At 40.4% G+C, this 23,522-nt stretch overlaps 1 protein-coding gene across 2 annotated transcripts in view; it reads right to left on the reverse strand.

Moving 5' to 3' along the window:
- LOC122660370 overlaps positions 1-23,522 on the reverse strand; it is an 81,906-nt gene that overhangs the window by 25,400 nt on the left and 32,984 nt on the right. Inside the window, exons 6-7 of one of the 2 annotated variants that reach the window (XM_043855649.1) lie at positions 19,425-19,571; positions 16,786-17,279 (exon numbers count right to left, since the gene is read on the reverse strand). In XM_043855649.1, the coding sequence (XP_043711584.1) occupies positions 16,786-17,279; positions 19,425-19,571 (641 nt within the window). The remainder of the gene's footprint in view (positions 1-16,785; positions 17,280-19,424; positions 19,572-23,522) is intronic. The other variant, XM_043855650.1, reaches the window with a different exon arrangement.

The raw sequence follows: 23,522 nt of genomic DNA on the forward strand, positions 1-23,522 counted from the left end.
TTGTACCTATCCTTGTCTTCCCTGTGTCTTCTAGGAGGTCGATGAACTTGGGACTGTATCTGATATCTGTCCTCTTCGATGGGAATGTTGTCCCTTACCGGAGTGATTTGACATTCTTCAAGTTGTTATAATATGTTATTGGTAGCTCTTTGTTCAACAAACATAGCCTTTTGTTCTGTAGCTATAGTTCTTTGGTCAGATTGTAGTTGCTGAAACATATCAATAACTCATGCCATAGGATCGGGTGGGACTGGCAATGGTCCACCATGTTCATCCATGGCTCTGATACCCCTTAATATAGTCCTAGATTGGTAGAGGGCCAACTAGGAGCCAAATACCAAGATCTGTTATGAACAAGTGAATCGACTAAGTCAAAATAGGATTTTTTGGTGAAATTAGGGTTAGGGTTTGATGTATGGGTTATATCAAGTTGAGGTAGTCCAATCTATCAGTGAAGGTCTTGAGATGTTTTGATGGATGGAAGTGTGTAATTTTCAATGGGCAGCAACTTAAGTTTAGGGATTTGGGTTTTAGAAAAGAGGAAAAGAGGGAAATCTAGGGTTTAAGATGGGAATTTGGGGCTAGGGTTTGGATCGAGTATTCCTAATGTAGGGAATGAAATTCGATTCAGGTATGGTGTGTTTCTGATGGTTGGATTGGTCTGTGAAATTTGGGAAATGGGATGATATCCAGAGATGGAATGGGATGTTAGGGTTTGGTGATTTAGAGGATTAGAAGAAGAAAGGTTAGGGTTGGGATGAATCAAACTCATTGTTGTTGCAGAATTCCCTTGGCAGCTGCTTGTTTGATTGAGAAACTTGAATAAAAATTGAATCTTTACTAGAACTTGAAGGAAAGCTACAAAAGAACCACCCGGGCTTCACACCACAAGGTGTCGATTGGATCAAACACCAATCCCACCAACGAACCACCCGGGCTTCCCACCACAAGGTGTCAATCGGATCAAACACCAATCCCACCAGCCTTGATCAAACACAAGACAAAAATCTTCAATAAAGAAGAAGAGCAGTAAAAGCTTTTCATTTACATCAAAATCCGTGTTCAATACTTGCCCCCTTATTACAACCTTGTATAAAAGACTCAAAAATAGACTCCTACACTAAAAAGGAATGGCCTAACCCAATCCTTAACCTGTTAGGTAACCTAAACTGACTAGGAAAGTGAAATAACAAAGGAAATAGACTCAAAACATGGCTGGACTTATAGAGTCCTAATCCAGCCCAACTTAAATAGTCACGTGACTATTTAAGTTGTCACATTACCACTTAACCAAGTCACATGATCACTTAAGTGAGCACATGACCACAAATTATATGAAAATAAAACTAAGGAATCTCGTATGGAACCTAATTACCCATATTTTAGGCCCAAAAAAGTGGCCTATTGCATAGAAAACCCATGGGAACAAAGACCCAACATGTATATAACTTAACCCTAGACTTATTCCCATCAAAATAAGCCTCTTTTGGTGATGTATCTGCATCATCTACCATCCCCTGTCCCCGCAACCACCCCCCTCTCCTTTAATCGTCCTCACCCACGCTTCCCTGCAACCTACCCTTCCTGACCCTACCTTCTTGGCTCGCCACCCCTCCCCTATCTCCGTGACCACCCTGCTCTATTCCACCCCCTACCACGACCAGTAGCCATGGTCGCACCCTTGCAATCATCGCCTAATTATCCATCCTTATGCATCCCTTTTATTTCATCCGATCATCATCAACCTCTGCAACCTCCTACATTGAACACCTCTACATCATGCAAGAACCAGGGGGTGCATGGTGGGGCGGGAAAGTAAGGGAAGGGAGAGTGAGAGCAGGAGTGGGAGGAGTGAGGTGGGTTGCGTCCGTAAGGGGAAGCAGGGGGATGGGGTGGGTGGGGTTGTGGAAAGGGGCGAAGGGTAATGGCAGGGGTAGGATTACAAGAGGTGTAATAGGGGTTCATCCAAGTGAGCGGAAGGGAGAATAGGGGTGGGGTGGGGTGGGGTGGGTTGGGTTGAGTTCCAACAAGGGGTGGGGGTGGGTGGTCTTGCAAGAAGAAGAACAGGGAGAGGGAGAAAAGGGGAGGGGTGGGTTGGGTTTCAGCAGGGGATGGGGACAGGTGGTGTTGCATGAGGAGGAGCAGAAGAAGGGGCGAGTGGAGGACCTTGGGGCAGGAGGAAGATGATTAGGGGAAAGGGAGGGATTGCAAAGGTGGCTCGCTGGTGGGATGGGAGGGGTTGCAGATGGTGATATAGAAGAAGGGGAGATGGAAGGGTAAAATCAAGGTATAAAGCATTGGTATTAGGTATCGTATTGGAAAGGTGATTTTAAGAGACATATCGGAGAGACACAAAATATGCTAGATACATATGGAAATGGTCAAGAAACACATGGAAATGCTTATAAATATGCAAAATACTGTTTTGAAGCATAAACACTATAAATAAGTAATATGTAAAATATATAATGTATAATAAGGAGAACAAAGTACAACAAGACAAGTGCATTCAACTGATTATATATAAAAGATGTGATTTCTTACATGTACTAATATCAATTATTTTAGGTATTGTATTGGTAATGCATCATATCGGTACCTTAAAAATAAGATACGTATCGATTAGTATCAAAGGATATGGAAGGATTCCTTAAACCTTGGGTAAAATCGTCAAAAAGTATACTTAATTGAGGGAGGAACACTGTTTTGACTAGTTTTGTAAACCAAAACTCCATTTTGGATAATTTTGTGAAGTGAAACAGTAATTGTATAATTTTGTAATGCAAAATCCAAAACTGTGTAATCCAGTAATTTTCCCTTTGAATTAGCAATGTATGTAGGAAGGGAAAGCATGCATTAGAGGTTACATTGACTATCTTTTATATCTAATTACAGAAATTTCATTGGCTTGCGACATTTTCTCTTCAAGACAATTAATGCACCATCATCTAAAAAACAAATGAAGTTGATCATGCATGTGAGAAAGACACCAATCTACCAAGAGCAACTACTATGATAAAGGTAAGCATAAACCGATAACCTGGAAGTATAGGAGCAAAAAAAATAAATTAACATAAAAAAGATACAACCATTTCAAAATTTCAGAAAATTAGAAGGAAAGATAATAGATGGATAATTGAAATTGAAGTCACATTTTAAAATACCGAGTGGATTGGTGTTATGCCCCCATGGATTGCCAAATCAAAACTAAAATAATTTTTAAATATAAAAATATAACAAGAAATAAATATATGAAAAAAATATAGAAATTGATGGCTGAAAATAGTGGATTCATAGAACAGGACTGAGCCAACAGATTTATGGCCCTGCAAATTGTTGGTAGAAATGGATTCGCAGGTATAAGTCAGATATAAGAAAGTACTTGGGAATGAAGGTGATGCAGAATTTCAGCGAGAAGAGAAGATGGGCCTGTTGTTTTGGGTTTGGTTCACTTTCTTGGTTCAAGTTAGATTTAATTTTGAATGTCTAATGGGTTATATGGGCCATGGGCTTACTATTTTTGAGTTCTCTATTGCAATGGGCCAATTCTATATGCCCAAATATTAGGAATTTAGGTCCTATAGGGGATTTAAGTAGTTAGTTTCTAATTTGTAGTAGTCTAGAAGCTTTCTATTTTGCTTTCTCTAGAACTCTCTTGCTTGTGCATGAAGCGTTACTATTTTCTTGTAATGTTGCAAAGTTATAAATAAAAGGAGTAGGGGGATCATACTACCCCAACTATTTTGATAAAAACCCTATGGCTGTTATGTGGTTTTCCTCTTGCGTGCAGCAAGAAACTCTGTGAGATGCAGAATGCTGAGATATTTTGGGGTTCCTAGTTGATGCCCATGCCCTACCTTCAACCCAAGTTGGGTCTTGATCTGCCCTGTGGATAGGAAGCTAGAGATGTTTACTAAATTCTGTTATCTAGTTTCTAATCTGCTGGGTTGATGAACTGTGAATTCTGGCAATCGGTTTAAGCTGATTCTTATATATTGAACATGATCTTTGTTTGATGATGTTCTGCTCTGTGGCTGTGAAGTTATAACTTTGTTTCTAATTCTGAATGCAGTTTCTATTTTGATTCACTTGCCTATATCTTTATATCCAACCATTGGATTGGAAAAAACTTTATGGGTTTGAAGTACTAGGGGAGACCTAGTTTCGGTAGTAATTTGGGATTGATCTGAGTTCTATTTTGGGAGTTATCAAAGATCGCCTATTGCTTTTTGAGTTCCCACGATTCTGATTGTGGGTGGGATTCTGAAATCTATATGGTGTTAAAATGAATCAATTAGAAGGTCCCTCCAAGACCCCATTCAAAGAATGCTGAAAGCTTGAGGCAGTGCATTCATATGGCTACTCAAGCACGAAACATGGCAGATTTTAGGGTGAAATTTTGTTAGAATTTCATACGGCTACTCAAGCACGAGACATGGCAGATTTGAAAGTTGATTTAGGGCTGTGTGTGTGTGTGTGTGAGAGAGAGAGAGAAGTACCTATGTGGGTGAGTTGCAGAGTTCATCATCAGAAAGGTGGAGGCTTGAACTTAACCAGGGGCAGTCTAAGGTTTCATAATTTAGGGCTGAATCTGTGGTTCAGAATTCCCATTTTACCATGTCCAAAATGAATTGGAAACTTCTTATCCACTTGATTAACCTACCAAGTTGGAAATCTGATACACAAGTGGATAAAGTGGAGGAGAGTAAACCAGGTAAGAAACTGCTCTAAGGGGACAAGCGAATTCCCATGTTGACTCCCGACTTCTAAAATGGTGATTTCGCTTTTTTTTTTTTTTTTTGAACAAAAATTATATTACAAAGAAAAAAGGAGAGGATATATAAGCCCTAGGGACAAAGAAAGAAAAAGAAGGGGGGGGGGGGGGGAGCAAGCCAACTAAGGCGGAGGGGCTGGCTACAATAAAGAGGGAGGGAGACCCCAGGAGACAACAATGAGCCTGTTCCTTGGGGAATCCCTTACAGGAAGGTGGGAGAGGGAAGCAATCTTGGAGTTGACATCAAAGGAGAGAGCATTCCAAATCTTGTCCAAGGAGTGAGAGTTGGAAGTCCATCTTCTAAGATACGTTGGACCCAAATGTGAGAGATGGAGGCACAAAAAGCTAGCTTGTCGACTGAGTCACAAACGGAGTTTCCACCAAAAGTCATATCAATCCAAATTCACTCTCTCTAAAGGGGGAGGGCTCTTCCTTTGCCATGCCAGCAGCTATTAAGAGCTCTCTTTCAAATGGTAGCAGCGAATGGGCAAGAGAAGAATAAGTGGTCTGCATCTTCGTAGTCATTCCAATAAAGGCAGCAAGAGGGGGAGACCTAGAGCTGTCAGCGGATGAGAAAAGCCCGAGTAGGGAGGCAGTTGGAGAGGGCTCTCCAAATAGTGAAGCTCTGACGAGGGATGTAGCCTTTGAACCAGATGATCTTGTGCTAGGGGGAAACCGGACCTCTAAGTTTGATCAAATCCCAAGCTGATTGCGAGCTGAATAGACCTGTAGTAAAGGGGAGCCAAAGAACCACATCACCTCTACAACAGTATCCAGGGGAATGGGGGGGAGGGAGCTCCATAAGTCAGCTACGGGGGGGGGGGGGACCAAGATCCCTGGAAATGATGGAGGCTACCAATGAATCTCTGCCAAGGCCAGAAGAGTAAATGAGTCTAAAACTCACTACTACAGAGAGGACACCAAAAGGGTGCCACTTGTCATGCCAGAGGGAGGTACCCGGAGGAAATGGCATCAATAGCAAGGTGTCTGACCTATAGGACCCTACTCCAAACCCAGGAAGCAGCAACAGACCAAAGACTATCTCTGTGAAGGGACCCTGCATAAACCCAAGAGATCCAGATGCTGTTCTTCTTTGTGACTAGTTTCCGAATGAGCTTTAAAGTGCCAACAAGGTTAGAATCCTTGATTTTTCCCAGCCCCAACCCCCCTTCAGATTTGTGAAGGCAAATAGAGGACCATCTGACAGGGTGAAGGAATCTTGTTGAAGCAGTTCCTTTCCAAAGGAACGAGCGCATGATGGATTCAGCTGCTCTGAAGGTGGCCTTGGGAAGGCTAAACACACCACAGCAATAAATATAGGACTGTATAACTGATCAAGTGAGCTCAAGGTGACCTGCATAAGATAGGAGCTTAGCTTTCCACAACTAAAGCCTTCTGCGCTAAAGGTCTAAAATAGGGGTGCAGTGATGGGCAGACAGTCTGGCTGTGATGAAGCGGAGGCCAAGGTATTTAACAGGGAGGGAACCAAGGGAAAAGCCGGTGAGAAGGGCAAGTTGGGTTTTGGAGGGTCCGGGAACCCTAGCAAGGAAGATGTGGGAGTGGTACTTAAGGAGATTGATGCGCAAGCCCAAGAGCTCTTGGAAGAGATGAAGGGAGGATATAATACTCTCAGTGGACTGGGTGTTGGCCTGGAGAAGATCATAAGGTCGTCGGCGAAAGCAAGGTGGGTGAGGTTGGAGACCTTACACTTGGGGATGGGAGAAACGAGGTGTTGGCCAGTTTTGGATTGGATACTGCGGGAGAGAACTTCGAGGGCCAAGCAAAAGAGGAAGGGGGAAAGGGGACAACCTTGGCAGATGCCAACTGACGAGGCAAAATATCTTACAGGGCTACCATTGACAAGCACAAAGAAGCAAGGGGAGAAGATGTAGGAGAGTATCCAGTTGACAAAGATAGGAGGGAAAGACATTTTGAGGAGAGTTTGGGAAATGAAGGCCCACCAAATGGAGTCGAAAGCTTTATGGATGTCGATTTTCAAGGGCAGCAGGGGAATGGAATTTGCGGTCAAACCCTCGAACAACCTCTTGGTAGAGAATGATGCAGATCAGAGCTTTAAGAAGAGGACAAAAATAAAAGTCAGAAAATACTGTTCATGTGACACTGTTCACGAGAACAGTAATTTGGGTGCATATTCTCCTATTTTTAGTTTCTTCTTTAGTTTAGTTTAGTTTCTAATTTTAGATTTAGAAAGTAGCCTTAAGTTTCTATTTTTAATTAGACTTAGTTTCTATAATTATTAGTTTCAAATTTATTTGCATGTGGCTGAATAATAAAGTCAAGTAGTTTAAGGTTGGTTACTTTCTCTTTTAGATTAGATTTAGTAGTTTCTATCTTCCTATGATTCTATTTTAGATTAGTTTCTATTTTAGAAAATTTCTATTTTATTGTAAGATAGCCTAAGCTATTAATAGGCATCACATTATAATGAAAAAACAGATTTTGGAGTGTTATAAGATGAGAAAGAACGATTGAGAGCTGAAATGCTTGAGTGAATATTGTCTTCAGAGTTCACTCAGCCCCTTTACTTATAGATTTCATTAATAGGCAGAATTACAAATATAACCCTCCATAGCCGACTATGATAGCTAGAGAGGGAAATAAAGGAAATAAAACATAGAAAATACCCTTATCGGGTTTACATATCTCACCACTCCCCCTCAAGTTGGTGCATTTATATCATGCATGCCCAACTTGACTAAGCTAGGATGAAACAACTTTCCACTTAACCCTTTTGTGAAGACATCTGCAAGTTGATCACTTGACTTCACAAAAGATATACAAATCTGCCCACTTTCTAACTTCTCCTTGATGAAGTGTCTGTCAATCTCCACATGCTTGGTACAGTCGTGCTGCACTGGATTGTGGGCAATGCAGATTGCTGCTTTGTTACTCGACCAACTCAGGGTGGAACTTGTGTTGTGGCGGTTTGACTAGCAAAATGTCAGGAGATATTGCAAACTTGTGCATTGCCACATTGGCATCCAACCCAGGCATTTTGGTATAGCTCCAAGTAAAACAATCCCGAAATGCCTGGGTTGCTTAAGAAGGTTGGTTCGGGCAAGGAATGAGATTATTCTAATGCCAATGCAAGAAGAGGCGGTGGGTGGGCTCGGAAAGGTATGGTAGCAAAATGGTAGTCCGAAAGGAATGTTCTCGGATAAATTTTCCTAGGTCAATGCCTGTGATCAGTCACATTTGAGACTCTAGCCAACTGCGTCTTAGTATTGGAATAATTCTATGACATGGTTCATTCAACTACAATGTCATAGTACAACATCATTGGAAGATGAACAGAACCACTAATATCTTGGAGCAGACTCTGAAGCCCCAAAAGTTCACATATGCCTTGGGCCATGGCACAAAACTCAGTTTCAGCACTGGATCTTGCCACCACATTTTGCTTTTTACTTCACCAAGTGACAAGGTTGCCTCCTACAAAAGTACAATAACCTGAAGTAGATTTCCAGTCTGGATTCCCACCCCAATCAACATTTGCGTAAGCCTCAATGCGAAGATGATCATATGGAGAGAGAAGAATCCCTTTTCCTCGAGCTGACTTCAAGTAATGGAGAATACGAAGAACAGCCGCCATATGAGTAGAGTAGGTGTAATACCCATGCCCAAAATATAAGGGTAATTTGGACTTTTCACTTTGTGAGCAGAATCTGTACCAATGGACCAATGAAGGGTGGAATTGTGGTTGTTAGCATGCACACTAGAGGTAAAACCTTGCTAGTATTTTATTAGTATTAGTGCAGGGTATGCTTATTTATTTATTTATTTTTCCTTCTTTGTGCATGGTTATATGTTGCTAGTATCCAAATATATTTATTTATAAATTTATTAACATCTAAGAGAGGTTAGCCTAGTGGTTAGGACCCCATATGGATTTAAACAAGTCTAAGGATCAATTCTTGAGGGAAGCAATTGAAAGGAATTTTATTTGTTTTGCTTTGGATAGCATGGTGGACACAATATTGACTTTTGGCTTGGGGACTATAATCGATATTGAAAGGAGAAGAAAGATTCTCTTTGTCAAGTGTACTTGAGAAGTTGAGATAAATTAAGGAAAGGGAGACAATGAAGAAACTTAAAGTTTAATGAATTAATAAACTGTAAAATAAATTAAGAGATTAAAACTTAAAATTTAATTAAAAGGGGGTTGAAACCTATTCTAACAAATAAAGAAGAAGAAGTAAAGAAGAGGAAATAAAGAAGGATTGAAGAAGAAGAAATAAAGATGAAGCAATAAAGAAGAAGGAGGAGGAAAAACAAAAAAAAGAGAGGGAGAAAAGAATTTCACGTAAGAGCAAGAGAGAAGAGGATTCATTGGGCTTGTCATTTTTCTTGTCATTTATTCAGAAGGTATATAGTATCATATTTTCATACTCTATATCATGGTCATTTGAATATAGGAGATGGAGTCTTAAGGTTGTGTTGTTACAGTGTACAGTTTTGGACAGATTCTGTGCGCTGTTAGAAAAAAAAATTTGTATCTCTTAATCGGTGAGGATTTTGGACCCCAATTTTGATGGAATTATAGATGACATGTAGATGAAATATTATTTCAAATTTGAGGCCCATCCAATTTCGTTTGGTATCCCATCTGAATGAGAACTTGGGACTAATCTATTGTCTTGGCAGAATTTGAACCTGAACTTGGGAATAATGAAAGCCCACCTAATACTTGGAATTTAAACTTGAAATCTGGTGTGAATCATTATTATTTAGTCTAGTTTAATACAAAAAATATTCGGATTAAAATAAGTTTAGGATATGGTATTTATGTATCTTTTAAATATGTTGTGCAGATTCTGGCAGAATCTGTGCACTAAGATTGAAACAAATGATTTAAATATAAAATATGAGAATTTGGAGATGATTTTTGGTGGAGATCTTGGTATTAGGGTAAATTGGTCCCCTGTAAATTTTGAGAGTCTCTAGATATGTACAAGTGGGGGAAATATTGAAATTTGAGGGCTGCCCATGTTTACAAGTTGGGTACAGCTTTGTAAGGGTACATAATCCTATTGATTTTGCTATTTATAATCTATGTAGGGGATATTGGATTGTTATTTTTGTGATTTGAAGTGCAGTGAGAATTGAGTTAAAACTTACAAGGTGAGTGAGACCCCGCAGAACCTATGTATTATTTTCATATACAAATCGCTTTTCTTTGATTTGTCGTTTTATGAAATTTCATGATTTAAAACAACAAGACTATTTGTGCATAATTGTCTTTAAGTCTATTTTGAAGTATTATACATGTTTTGAAATATAATATGATTTTTATGGAAAGAATGCATGATTGTGATTTTATCAAAAGCATGATCAGACTTGTCATTTTATAAGATATGATTTGAATGTAATATTGTTGGACTGCAACCCTTCCAACAGGGGGTTATGTATTGGGGTGGATTGTTGAGCACAGGAGTGAGGCAAGAGCGTGACGTTTAAGGACATGGTCCGGTTCTGTGAGCCAAGAGCTCGAAGCTCACAATTCCATTATGTTTAGGTATGTGGACCGAGGGGTGAGGCAAGAGCGTGACGTTTAAGGAACGTGGTTTCCCCTCCATAGGAGCCCGTTACCGGTTCTGTGAGCCAAGAGCCTGAGTCCCATCCTATTGATTATATTGGTGATATGTTAATTTTTAGCAGTGCCATTTTATGAACCTACTGAAGCTATTAATTGGAACTAGATTTATGAACTTTTGAACTCATGGCATGTTTTACTGGAATTTGTGATATTTTCAGATTTATATAACATATGTTTTGAGATTCTATTACATTTCAGGATATGCATTTGTTTATCGATATTTATGTTCTATTTCCCCTTACTCATTAAGCTTTCCCCAAGCTTACCCCTTTATTTAACCACACAGAGGACGAGAGTCAGGAACCATGCTCATGTGATGAGTGCACTGGAGTTATTGGAGGAGATGATACTCAGATTGGGGATGATTAGAAAATTTATGGAATCAATTATCCTTTTTTTATTTAGAACGATTGTAATGATTTGGGTTTGTATTTGACCATGATACATGGTTTATTTTAATATTTAGATGGATGGATGTAATAGGGATTTATTTTTACTTTTAGTTGTGCTGCCACCAAAACCTTAGTTTTAAATATTCGAATTCATATTAATCGAATGCTGAATTTAACTGTTTAAGTCTTCCGTTGTGTTATATGATGGTATTATTGAGGATTTATTTGGAGATTATGACTAATGGTTCAATTTTGGTTCATCTATCTAAAACCATTTCGATTTTGTGGATTTGTGTGACAACCCTTACCCCTAGGCCAGTTTGGGGGCGTTACAGTAGGGATCATGCATGAACTGGCTGACCAAGCTTACTGCAAATGCAATGTCCAGTTTGGTATGGGAGAGATAAATTAATTTTCCCACCAGTCGTTGATATCGATCCTTATCAACTGGACCACCATCTTTCTCTTGCAGACGAGTAGTAGCTTCCAAGGGAGTGTCACATGGATGACACCCTAACAAACCAATTTCTGTGAGTAGGTCTAGAACATAATTCTTTTGGGAGAGAAAAATGCATTTAGGAGAATGGGCAACTTCAATCCCAAGAAAGTACCTGAGTTGTCCTAGGTCTTTTATCTCAAATTCTCGTCCCAAGAAATTCTTCAGGTGAGAGACTTCATCTGCATCATTACCAGTCACAACTATGTCATCAACATAGATTATAAGAAGAGTGACCTTATCTCCATTTCGCTTGATGAACAAGGTGAGATCAACATTGCTTTGTTTGTATCCTACAGAGATCATTGCCTTATGAAACCTGCCAAACCAAGCCCAAGGAGATTACTTCAACCCATATAATGCCTTGTTCAGCCTACAAACCTTCCCATGAGTCTTGTCACAAGAAAAACCAGGAGGGACCTCCATATATACCTCCTCTTCTAGTTCTCCATAAAGGAATGCATTTTTAAAATCCAATTATTGCAATTCCCAGCCTAGATTGACAACATATGACAATAGGACCTGAACAGTATTTAACTATGCAACTAAGGCAAATGTCTCCTGATAGTCACTCTCATAAGTCTGGGTAAAGCACTTTTCCACAAATCTAGCCTTGTATCTGTCTACTGATCCATCTACCTTCTGCTTGATAACAAATACCCACTTACAGCCAACTGGTTTCTTGCCTAGAGGAAAAACCACTAGCTCCCAAGTCTCATTTTTGGATAATGCACTCATCTCTTCAATCATGGCCGCTTTCCACTTTGGATCTGCAATCGCCTCTTGCCATTTCTGAGGAATAGAAACAAAGAAAAGAGAGGACACTGCACGAATAGGAAGGAGACAAAGCATCATAAGAAACAAAATTGGAGATGGGATGTTGGGTGCAAGACCTAATGCCTTTACGGGCAGCAATAGGTCAATCAAGAGAAGGATCCTTACCAAGTAATGAAGCAGAGTCTGGATTTGTATCTGGATTAGGATCTGGCGATTGGAGAAGATGTACGGTAGTGGTGGTCTCCACTTGCTATTTGTAATTCCGGGAATAGATTTTGTCAACAGGAACCTGACTCACAGGTCTACGCTCCCCCTGAATAGGAGCAGAAGGTGGAAGCTCTGGATAGGAAGGCTCCCCCTGAATAGGAGCAGGAAGAATAGCAAACACGTCTTCAAAGCCTAGATCATGCTCCCCTTAAAGAGGTGACTGAGAATAATATGCCAGGTATTCATGGAACACTATATCCACAGTAACAAAGGCACGCCGAGTAGGTGGGTGATAACACTTGTATCCTGTCTGGGTGGCGGAGTAACCCAAGAAAATACCCCGAATGCTCTTACGGTCCAACTTGCCATGAGGATGGTGGTTGTGAGCATAACAAACAACCAAAAATTTTGGGAGGCACCACAAAAGAGGAAGAACCTTGGAGAAGGTCAATAGGTGCACGGCCATCAAGGACACGAGTAGGCATTCTGTTGATGAGGTAGGCAGCAGCGAGAATGGCATCGCTCTAACAATTAGGGAGGAACAAGACGAGCAAACATAATGGCCCGAGCTACTTCAAGAAGGTATCTGTTTTTTCTCTCAGCCACACCATTTGGGCAGGAGTGTCAACACAACTGGTTTGATGGATGATTCCATTTTCAACCAAATACATTTGGAACTGTCCCTCCATGTATTCTCTGCCATTATCACTTCTCAGAATTTTTAATGTGGCACCAAATTGGGTCTGAATCATGCGCTGAAAGTACTGAAAACAGCGAAAGGCTTCACTTTTGTTTTGCATCATGTAAACCCAAGTGGTCCGAGTAAAGCAATCAATAAAGGAAACAAACCAACGATGACCAGAAATGGATACACGATGGGCAGGGCCCCATACATCAGTATGAACTAAAGTAAATGGAGAAATACTTCTTTTATTTAATGGAGAATAGGTTGAACGAGCCTACTTGGCTAAACACAAGCCTCACATAATAACTCATCCGGTTTACAATCCTTGACAAGATGAGGAAACAATAAAGCTAAAGTTCGAAGTGGAGGGTGACCAAGCCTACAATGCCATAGATGGAGATTTGGAGAAGTGACTGAATGTAACTGATGAGCTGAGGATGAAGCTAATGGTGAACAAGTCTGACCCGTGTCGAGTATGCAGAGACCACCATATACCTTAGCACCCCCAATCGTGTGCCCCTTCACCAGATCTTGTATGACACAATGAGAGGGAAAGAAAGTTATTTTGCAGTTCAAATCTTTGGTTAGACTACTAATGGAAAGAATATTAGTAGGAAATGAAGGAACATGCAAAACAGCATTTAGTGTAAGGGTAGGAGAGCAGTGAACGGAACTCTTTCCATGTATGGGAGAAAGGGAACCATTAGCCGCTCGAACAGTATCTTTTCCTAAACGAGGAGAATAATGATGAAATACATGGGAGGAACCAGTCATGTGGTCAGTGGCACCGGAGTCTATTATCCAAGGACTGGAGACAGCCGATGCACAATGACTACCGACCGGAATACCTGAGGCAAAGTAAGAACCAGAAGAGGCAGCAGGTGTAGACGTCGTAGAAGGTCAGCGGAGGGTTTACATATCTCAACATGGAGAAAAGAATTTTCAGGCCTTGTTGCCATCGGTTATGGGAGAAATTCCATGTTTCAACAGCTAGGATAGCTGTGGGTGAGAAGCCCTTCCCCTAACCCCCCTTCTCTTCTATGTCCCCTTCTTCTATCTTCTCTTCGCCTCCCTTCCCTATTCAATATACACTACTGTGCTGTTACTTGTGACTGAGATTTGTTTGCTGCTACTACATCTGAGAAGGACCAGAAGTCATTCCAAGCCACTGCTGGAGCTGTTGTTGCTGATCAGAGACAAGGAAGACCATATACACATCTGTGGCTGCACTTGTTCCTAATTCCCTGCTGCTATAATCGAAAGGCTTAAACTCAGCAACCTTCCTCCCATCGACAGTGATACTTGGAGGACTGCTTCAGGCCCCTAAGGAGCCCACTAGACCTCAATCTTGAACCCTGTTGCTGTTCCTTTCATTGTATCAATCCTGTTGCAATCGATCTCCCGCTGGTTTCCCTGGTTCGAGATCGACTTTTGCATTATTTGGTATCAAAGCTATGGTGGAGGGAAGCTCCAACCAAGCCTCGATAGATCCACCTCCCTACGTTTTCAAGACCCGAGTTCGTCTACCCAATGAGAGCAAGCCATATTATGTGTTGATGAGAGGCGACATGACAACATTATTTCATAATCCGTGGTGGATATGTTGTCTCAGACAGGCTAGATTTGCATCATGCCTACAGGTCAAGTCTTTGTTGATTTTAGTGTTCCTCATACTATGATGGTGCTTGGTGTCAGTCAGTACCATCTCCAAAGAGCTTTATTGTAGTAGGCTGTGATTGGTTGGACGAGCGACATGGTTGGATTGAACCTAAAAACAACACGTGTGTCCTACCTGATCGACACCATCTATACCATTGTTGTACTCTAAAAGGGTTACAACCAAAGGTGACAACATCTACGGTACAGCCACAGGGAACACCGAACATATCAACTCAAAAGCAAATGGCAGCAACTATGATTGAAGTTTCACCAAAGGCTGATGCACCAACAGAAGATTCTACTAAGACGATCTGTGTTGAAGAAATTCAAGAACATATAGCTAACAAAATTCAAGTAGACCAAGCTGCACTAGTGGTTGAGATCGTGGTTGAGAAGCTCAGCCATCAAATTGATGTGGATGTCAAGAACACAATGGTAGAAGACAAACTAGAAGACGACCCCGTGGACACATCCAAAGACGTTAAAGTGGCACATATGGAGTTTGTCATCCCCTTGAAGTACCTCGAAGAGCGACATCCTTGCCTCAATGACTACATTCGTACATCCAAGGAATCACCCAAAATTTTTCTACGGATTGAAGATGGATGTGCACCATACTAAAATCACCCTAACATTCTACAAAAGTCAAGGACGAATTTTTTCTCAGAGGGGGCGAGTTGATGCAGATCAAAGCTTGAAGAAGATGACAAAAATAATAGTCAGAAAATACTGTTCACGAATTACTGTTCATGTGAACAGTAACACGTGACACTGTTCACAAGAACAGTAATTTGGGTGCATATTCTCCTATTTTAGTTTCTTATTTAGTTTCGTTTAGTTTCTAATTTTAGATTTAGAAAGTAGGCTTAAGTTTCTATTTTTAATTAGACTTAGTTTCTATAAGTATTAGTTTCTAATTTATTTGCATGTGGCTGAATTATAAAGCCAAGTAGTTTAAGTTTGGTTACTTTCTATTTTAGATTAGATTTAGTAGTTTCTATTTTCCTAAGTTTCTATTTTAGATTAGTTTCTATTTTGGAAAGTTTCTAATTTATTGTAAGCTTGCCTAAGCTATTAATAGGCATCACATTATAATGAAAAAACAGATTTTGGAGAACAGAATTTTCAGGCCTTGTTGCCATCGGTTATGGGAGAAATTCCATGTTTCAACAGCTGGGATAGCTCTGGGTGAGAGACCCATGGTGAGAAGCCCATTCCCCTACCTCCCCCCCTTCTCTTCTATATCCCCTTCTTCTATCTTCTCTTCTCGTCCCTTCCCTGTTCGATATACACTACTGTGCTGTTACTTGTGAGTAGTAGTTGTGACTGAGATTTGTTTGCTGCTACTACATCTGAGAAGGACCAGAAGTCATTCCAAAATCACTGCTGGAGCTGCTGTTGCTGATCAGAGACAAGGATACACACCTGTGGCCACACTTGTTCCTAATTCCCTGCTGCTATAATCGAAAGGCTTAAACTCAGCAACCTTCCTCCCATCAACAGTGATACTTGGAGGACTGCTTCAGGCCCCTAAGGAGCCCACTAGACCTCAGTCTTGAACCTGCTGCTGTTCCTTTCATTGTATCAATCCTACTGCAATCGATCTCCCACTGGTGTGAAAGGTATTCGGTTGCCACCAGCTCTTAAGCATACCCATTGCCATTGACTGCATGGGATTGAAAGACTTCCGGTTTCGTGAACGTGTTCATAACTTTCTCACGGATCTAATTTGGATGAATACACAGGAAGCCCAGAGACCTCGCCATCCGACTGACAGGCATCGATGACTGCCATCTTGTACTGATGCTTTAAGGTATGTTATAAAGTTCCTGTCCTGTTCTTCTAGGTCCTACGCTCCATTCAGCATGGTTAGGTTCGAGATCAACTTTTGCATTAGAGAACGATGTTATCTGCTATGCTATGGCCAGCAATGAAGGCAGAGGATTGGATACTGTGGGAGAGAATGACTTCCACAGTTCTTTTATCAAGTCCTAAGAAGCAATTTGCATACAAGTTCCAAAACACTGATGTCAAAATATTAGTCAAACAGCTAAACATCAGGTGGGTTAAAAGATGATCCAGAATTTAAATATTTATGTCACTAACCTTCAGAGTGGCAATATCAACCGAACATTTCTACCAGGAAAAATTTAACCAAGAATAGTAATGACACCTCACCTGAATTTCCGTAGTGCTCCAGCAGCATATTCCAGCTGTTTCTTCCCTACTGACATCCAAGAAACCTCGACTGCTGAGCCATATGTTCCAATGTCAGCCCAGCATAATTTACCACGTACACTATAAGGATCACAGACATTCTCTGTGGCCAAGACCTCAGCATTACAGTGTAGATCAACTTGTGGACTCTGTGTCCGTGATGAAATCATGGAGCGTTCAGAGGATGACGACAAGAATGAACTCAAAAGATGTCCATGCAGAAATAAAGGGGAGCTATGGCTCTCAAATGTAGATGAATTGGATGATACAATGGAAGAACCCACCAGCGATATAAATATATTTCTCATACACCGAACCATTTCCTCTGATAGCTGATTAGGGTAATTCCAGAGGCCCTCACTCGGCATCTCTTTGGTAAGCTTCCCCACCACATGTTGAAACATTTGTCTGGATATTTTCTGTTCTTGGACGGGCATGCTAGAGTCCACAGCATCCTGATGCAAAGTATTGATTCTCAACTCGAAAAAGACTTCAGGGGGGTAGGAAAAGAAAAACTTCATTATTTCTCTAGGATCTTTCATCTACATAATTATGTTTTTTTTTTTTTTTTGGTAGAAACATAATTATGTGATAAGGTAGATGATTTGCAATGTATATCAAAAAACAGCTCAATGAATTTAACCCCACCAGTCATATCATGAACCTCTAATATTTCAAAAAGAGAACTTCCCAGGTCCACCCAGGAAGAGTACACAGGTCTGGGGTCCTTATAACTTCCCACATGTTCCATGATAAGAGGATGAGGACCTACTGTTGGGGGTTCCAATAAAGGAGATCAACTTAAAAAAAAAAAAAAAAAATTCATCATGAATGGATATTTCAATCAATGTGCTTTTTGTTCACCCCAAACCCCAAAACCCTAGCTCCAAATACTAACAATTAGATCACATGGTTAAAAATCATTTGGTCATACTATTTTTTTTTGTATCTTCAAGGTGGGAATAATTTAGAGGGAGAGCCTTTGGAGCAATGGTAAGATTGCTCTATTGCAACATGCTGGTCGAGGGTTTGAATCAAGGATACAGCCTCTCTGCGAAGCAGTGTTAAGACTGCATACATCTGCCCCCTCCCCAGACCCTGCAGTAGTGGGAACCTCATGCACTGGGATGCCTTTTTAAAGTTGGGATCAGTTTATGTATAGGTCCTGTAGCCCCAGTTTTAGAGAGCCACCAGTGTACACAAGGCCTTGGATGTCAAGGAAGAAATGATCAAGTTCTTCTCTTAGGCTAAGTTTGGTTGCAAGGGAAATCAAAAGGGAAGGAAAGTGAAAATTTTCAAACCTATAAAAGAAACTTTTGTAATCAATATCCCATGTGATTGTATAAACTACTTAAATTTCTTATCATATTTAGTAATAATAATTTTACCTTTAATTTTTATTTTACCTTTTAAACTAAAGGGATTTGGATGCAAAGTAAAGTGAAATTTAATAACCAAATATGGAATGATTTGAAATTAGTGATATAGTCACATGGGATAATGATTACAAAAGTTTATTTTTCAAGTTGAAAATTTCACTCCCTTTGATTCCCCTTCCAACTAAACGTAGCCTTAGTATTTCCTATACTGGGATATTATTAATAAAAATATCTTTTTCCCTTTTTTGTTAACTAAACACTATCTCTCATAACTATTTCTCACATCTAATATGTTAATCTGTATCCCTAATCAATAAAAGTAGAGTAAATCTTTGAAAAGTCATATTTGAATATCATGTTACACTACCTAGTCTTTGAATCCAATAGGTTGCCTAAAATCCATTATACTCACTAGTTAATTGAAAATTTTGCATTAAGTTCCAGCCTCAACCTTATTTCAAAACCCTTTAGTACTAAATTTGATGTAACAAATAGGAAACGGTAGAATACAGCAAAATGCAATGAAATGGATTTCATTTACTACTTAGGAGTAAAAACATATATATATAAAAAAAAATATATATATATATATATTAGTTTTGAAAATCCTGTCACAAGGTATTCCAAATTCAACCGTTTTTGCAGAATTTCGATAACTTGACTGTACAGTACTTATTTATCCCATCTTACGTTGCATGGGTTTGAGTGTGGAATGGGATATGATTCCCAAGACCCAACATCAGTCTGAAGATTATATTTAAAATATGGGACGGGGAATGCTGATATGCCAGCTTGGAAGGGTACGTAGATATATCATACATAACAATCACATACAGTTCCAATTAAGCAAACAAATTAAGAATTTGAATGTATTCTCCATTCAAATCAAGAATGAAAACCTTCAGCAATAAGAGTAAGCAACTGAGATTGCATCACGAATTTGTAGGTGACCACTGGTAGTGGGGATAAGGCTTATGAGCCAAATTGTATCTTTGATGCAACAAGTTTGAACGTGGATCTTTATGCACATTTCTGTATCGCAAAAATTCTAAAATAATGAAAAACATAGTCACCAGAACTTGGCTGAAGCGGAGCATATAAAAACCCAAGTTTGAATTCAAATGAAAAATCACAACTCCAAGCTTTTCAAAATTCAATTGCCCTCATATTCAAGTCAGGAGTTCCATTACAAAGTTAAACAGAAAAGGGAAAGATATGCACCCCTGTCGTCGAGCATGCACTAGATGATCTGCTAGTAGTTTCCGACTGTTGGTTCCTTTGCTCCAGGTATGAGATTTCTCCACAGGTCACATGCAGTTCAGAATCTTTGAACACTGAATGCTTAAAACAGGTCAAAGAAGACGAGTTCAGGATAATAAGAACAAACTAGCATTTAGCACAAATAGAGAGAGAGAGAGAGAGAGAGGCATTGGCAAACATTATTCAACTCCATACAAAACCAAAAAGGGAGAAACAATTAACAATTCAGCAATAGACGGATAAACTATTCGAGTAAAACCAAGGACCAATATATCAACTTCAGCTCACATGCAACCGCAGATCATAGAGAAATATTATGATACCACTCTTGTTTTCCAAGGCTAACTTCTCTAGTTTGTAAATATTAACGTATCCATATTAAGGATTTAGGAAATACCTCCTTTTTTATGACAGTATGTAACATTGATGAGGGTTGGAGACACAAAATATCACTAGCTGCTGGATAGGTGCATTACTCACTCAACCTCTAGATTGACCATGTAACAAAGGATGTACATAATCATTTAGCCAACCAGGTTGTCAGGGAGTTAAGACGAGCCTAGTGTCACAGCCTTAGTCTTCACTAAGCCAACCGTGCCAGATTAGTAGCTCACAAGCACCCTTGTAGCACTAAATCAGCTAACCCACCAAGAGAGCACACAAGAGAACATTCAAGAGTTTGTGAGAATGAAAGTGTTGCTGCACTAGAAAGCTTTGGAGTACAAGAGTCTAGCCAAATGAGGCGACCGCTCTTTATAGGCACCCAAGAATACAATGAATGGCTAAGATTATGTACACTTGTCCTCCATCCAATATTTAGGAACATTCCAGCCAAAGGAGCCTAGAACCTCTCCACCTCATCAAATGGATAACTCTAGAAGCACCCAACACACTTCTATTATGTACAAGCATTCTTGGACATGCTAGACAATTCTAGAGCGTTCTAGTTTCTCTATGCACATGGCAAAGCGCCGCAAAATTTGTTGACCATGACATTCTCCCCCCACCTGGCAATGCCCTCATCGCATCTCCCTAATGGAATTTCAATATTTCTTCACAGAAATGCCACAAAGCGTTTGTTGGTTCCTAACTAGCCTCACTCTCTGGTAGCCCTTTGTTGGAATATGTAATCCAGAATACCGTGGGGGTATTCTGGTCCTTTTGGGGTAGTTTAATTCTGTTAGTTATATGTCCAGAATACCGTAGGGGTATTCTGGACCTTTCTTCTTTCTTAGTTATGTTTATTATTTTGGTTTTAGTCCCACATTGGTTTTGTAATCTTTTTTATTCATTCATTATGATTATAAATAGAAGTGCTTGGTGATCACATTGATTATCCAAGTATTAACCTAATTCAAATCTGCTTTCATGGTATCAGAGCTTATTTCGAACGAGGGACACCACTTTTTCTCGTTTTTTTTTTTTATTCTCCTTCTCTCTCGATCTTCTTCTCTTCTAGTTCTCTTCTTCTTCTTCTCCTTTGTTCTTCATTCTCATATAGGGCAGCACTGATGAGGTGATCATGCGATCCAGTTGCTGCCCCCATTACCTCATTAATGTTTCATAATTCTGTTCGATAGCCCTACATCAACACTGCTGCGATATCGGCTCTTCAGTTTTTTTTTTGGAGAATTGCTTCTACATCAGATACCAGGGCTCCTCTCCTCTCTTTGAGGCCCACAAGCTGCTGCCGAATTGTTGTTTTACTGGTTCAGAACTTATCTCCCAAGATTGAAGACCTCCTTGAGATCGATTCCTACATTATCAGGGTTTTTTTCAAAACCCTGACACCTATCGATCTTAGGGTTATTGCTGCCCACTGGACCTGATTTTTTGCAGGTGTTTTCCCCACTTATGAGGGCTCCTTCGACTGCTATTTGAGCTCCTACAGATCTGTTTTGGTGTGTGAAGACCTTGAGATCGATTTCATAATTACAGGGTTTTCTCAAACCCTAATTCTATCAATATTGGGGCTGCTGCACCTGTTTTCTGGATCGAATTTTTTTTCTACAGATGTGTTTATATTATTAAGGACTTCTCTACTTCAGTCTTTCAGCCACTTCGATACTGATTTTTTGCAGCCTAGGCTCCTCCATCGATTCCATCACTTTAGGGTTTTGTTCAAAAGCCTAAAAAAAACCTAATCGATCAAGGTTTCTTTTGGCTGCTGGTTCTACCTTTTGGGGCTTTACTTGAAGTTGTTTGACCTTCTCTGCTGCCAGTATGGGTGACTCTACCAACTCTACGGTTACTTCTATTCATGATGGCAATAACAAGACAGATTATCACAGCTTTCCACCTAACCCTATCAAACTGGATGGATCCAATTACCTTCTATGGTCCAGATCAGCCTCCTTTGCCATTGCTGGTTGTGGCCTCACCGACCACATTGATGGCACTAGTGTTAAGCCCAGTGATAAAGGCCTTGCTCAGACTAAGTGGCTTGCCAAATGCCAATAATGTTGTTCTCATGTCCTACCTCATAGGCTTTATGACTTCAGCTTTACAGCATAAATTTCTTCTTCTGGATACTGCCGACCAGATTTGGGCTGCTTGCAAGGAGACCTACGGGCAGCTTGGCAATGATGCCCAGGTTTATGAAATTCGAAAGAAGGTCCTTCACACTACTCAGGGAGACCTTTCTGTTTCGGACTACTATGCTACTCTCCGCGGCCTATGGCAACAGTTGGACCATTTCTCTGATTTTCACCCATCTACAGTTGATGACATTGCTTCTTATAAGAAACATATAGACAAGATCAGGGTCTATGATTTTCTGGCTGGTTTAAATATGGAGTATGACCCCATTCGTGTTCAAGTGTTGGGCCATCAACCTTTTCCCACACTTGAATACTCTTATGCATTGGTTTCTTCTGAGGAGAACCGCAGGGCTGCCATGTTACATCCTCCCATTACTGACAGATCTGCTCTCAAGGCTGCTGCCCCCATCATTCCTATACTTAGTAGCACTGCTTCTTTTGGTGATTCTACTACGGGGACTGTCGTTTGTGAGCACTGTCACAAACCATATCAAACCAAGGAGAAGTGCTGGAAACTTCATGGGAAACCAGCTGACTTTGAAGCAAAAAGAGCTGCCAAGACCAAGACCAAGACAAAGACCAAGGCCCATCAGACTGAGACTGTTACTACAGCCCCTACTACTGACACTGGTCTATCCCAGGATGATCTACAGGCATTCCTACGTATGCTGAGGTCTTCCGCTGCTGCTGCCTCTACTACATCAGCTCCTGCCAGTTCTTCCGCTCATTCAGGTTCACACTTTGCCCGGTCAGGTGTTCCTTATGGAGGTCATTGTGCTTCTGTAGCCTCCCATCCTTGGATCATAGATTCTGGGGCTACAGATCATATGACCGGCTCCTCTAGTTTGTTTCATAGATATTCTCCTACTTCTGGGAAGGACAAGGTCAAGGTAGCTGATGGTTCCCTTTCATCTATTTCTGGAAAGGGAATCATCAACTGTACTTCCTCTCTTCCATTAACTTCTGTTTTGCACATTCCTAATTTTACTACTAACCTTCTTTCCATTAGTAGTATTACTCGTGATCTTAACTGCAAAGTTACTTTCTTTCCTTCTCATTGTGTGTTTCAGGATCTGGCCTCTGGGAAGACGATTGGATAGGGTAAAGTGCATGGTGGGCTGTACCTGCTTGATGATGGTCGCTTCTCTCCACCACCATTACCTTCTCCACTACACCAGAACTCCATAGTCTCTTCTGAACTCTACCAGTGGCGCTCTAGGTTAGGTCACCCCCCTTTAGGAATCTTAGCACATTTATTTCCTAGTTTGGTCACCCTACATACTAAGGATTACTTTTTTTGTGAGGTGTGTGTTCTGGACAAACAGACACGTTCAAATTATCCTATTTCAAATAAAAGTTGTTCTTGTTTTGAGTTAGTGCATTCTGATGTTTGGGGCCCTAATCGTAAGCCCTCTATTTCTGGCCATCGGTGATTTGTATCTTTTATTGATTGTCATTCTAGGAACACATGGGTCTATCTCTTGCACACCAAAAATCAAGTTTTTTCATGCTTTCAACA

The sequence above is a fragment of the Telopea speciosissima genome, chromosome 4 (genome assembly GCF_018873765.1).
Source record: "Telopea speciosissima isolate NSW1024214 ecotype Mountain lineage chromosome 4, Tspe_v1, whole genome shotgun sequence".
NCBI lineage: Eukaryota > Viridiplantae > Streptophyta > Magnoliopsida > Proteales > Proteaceae > Telopea > Telopea speciosissima.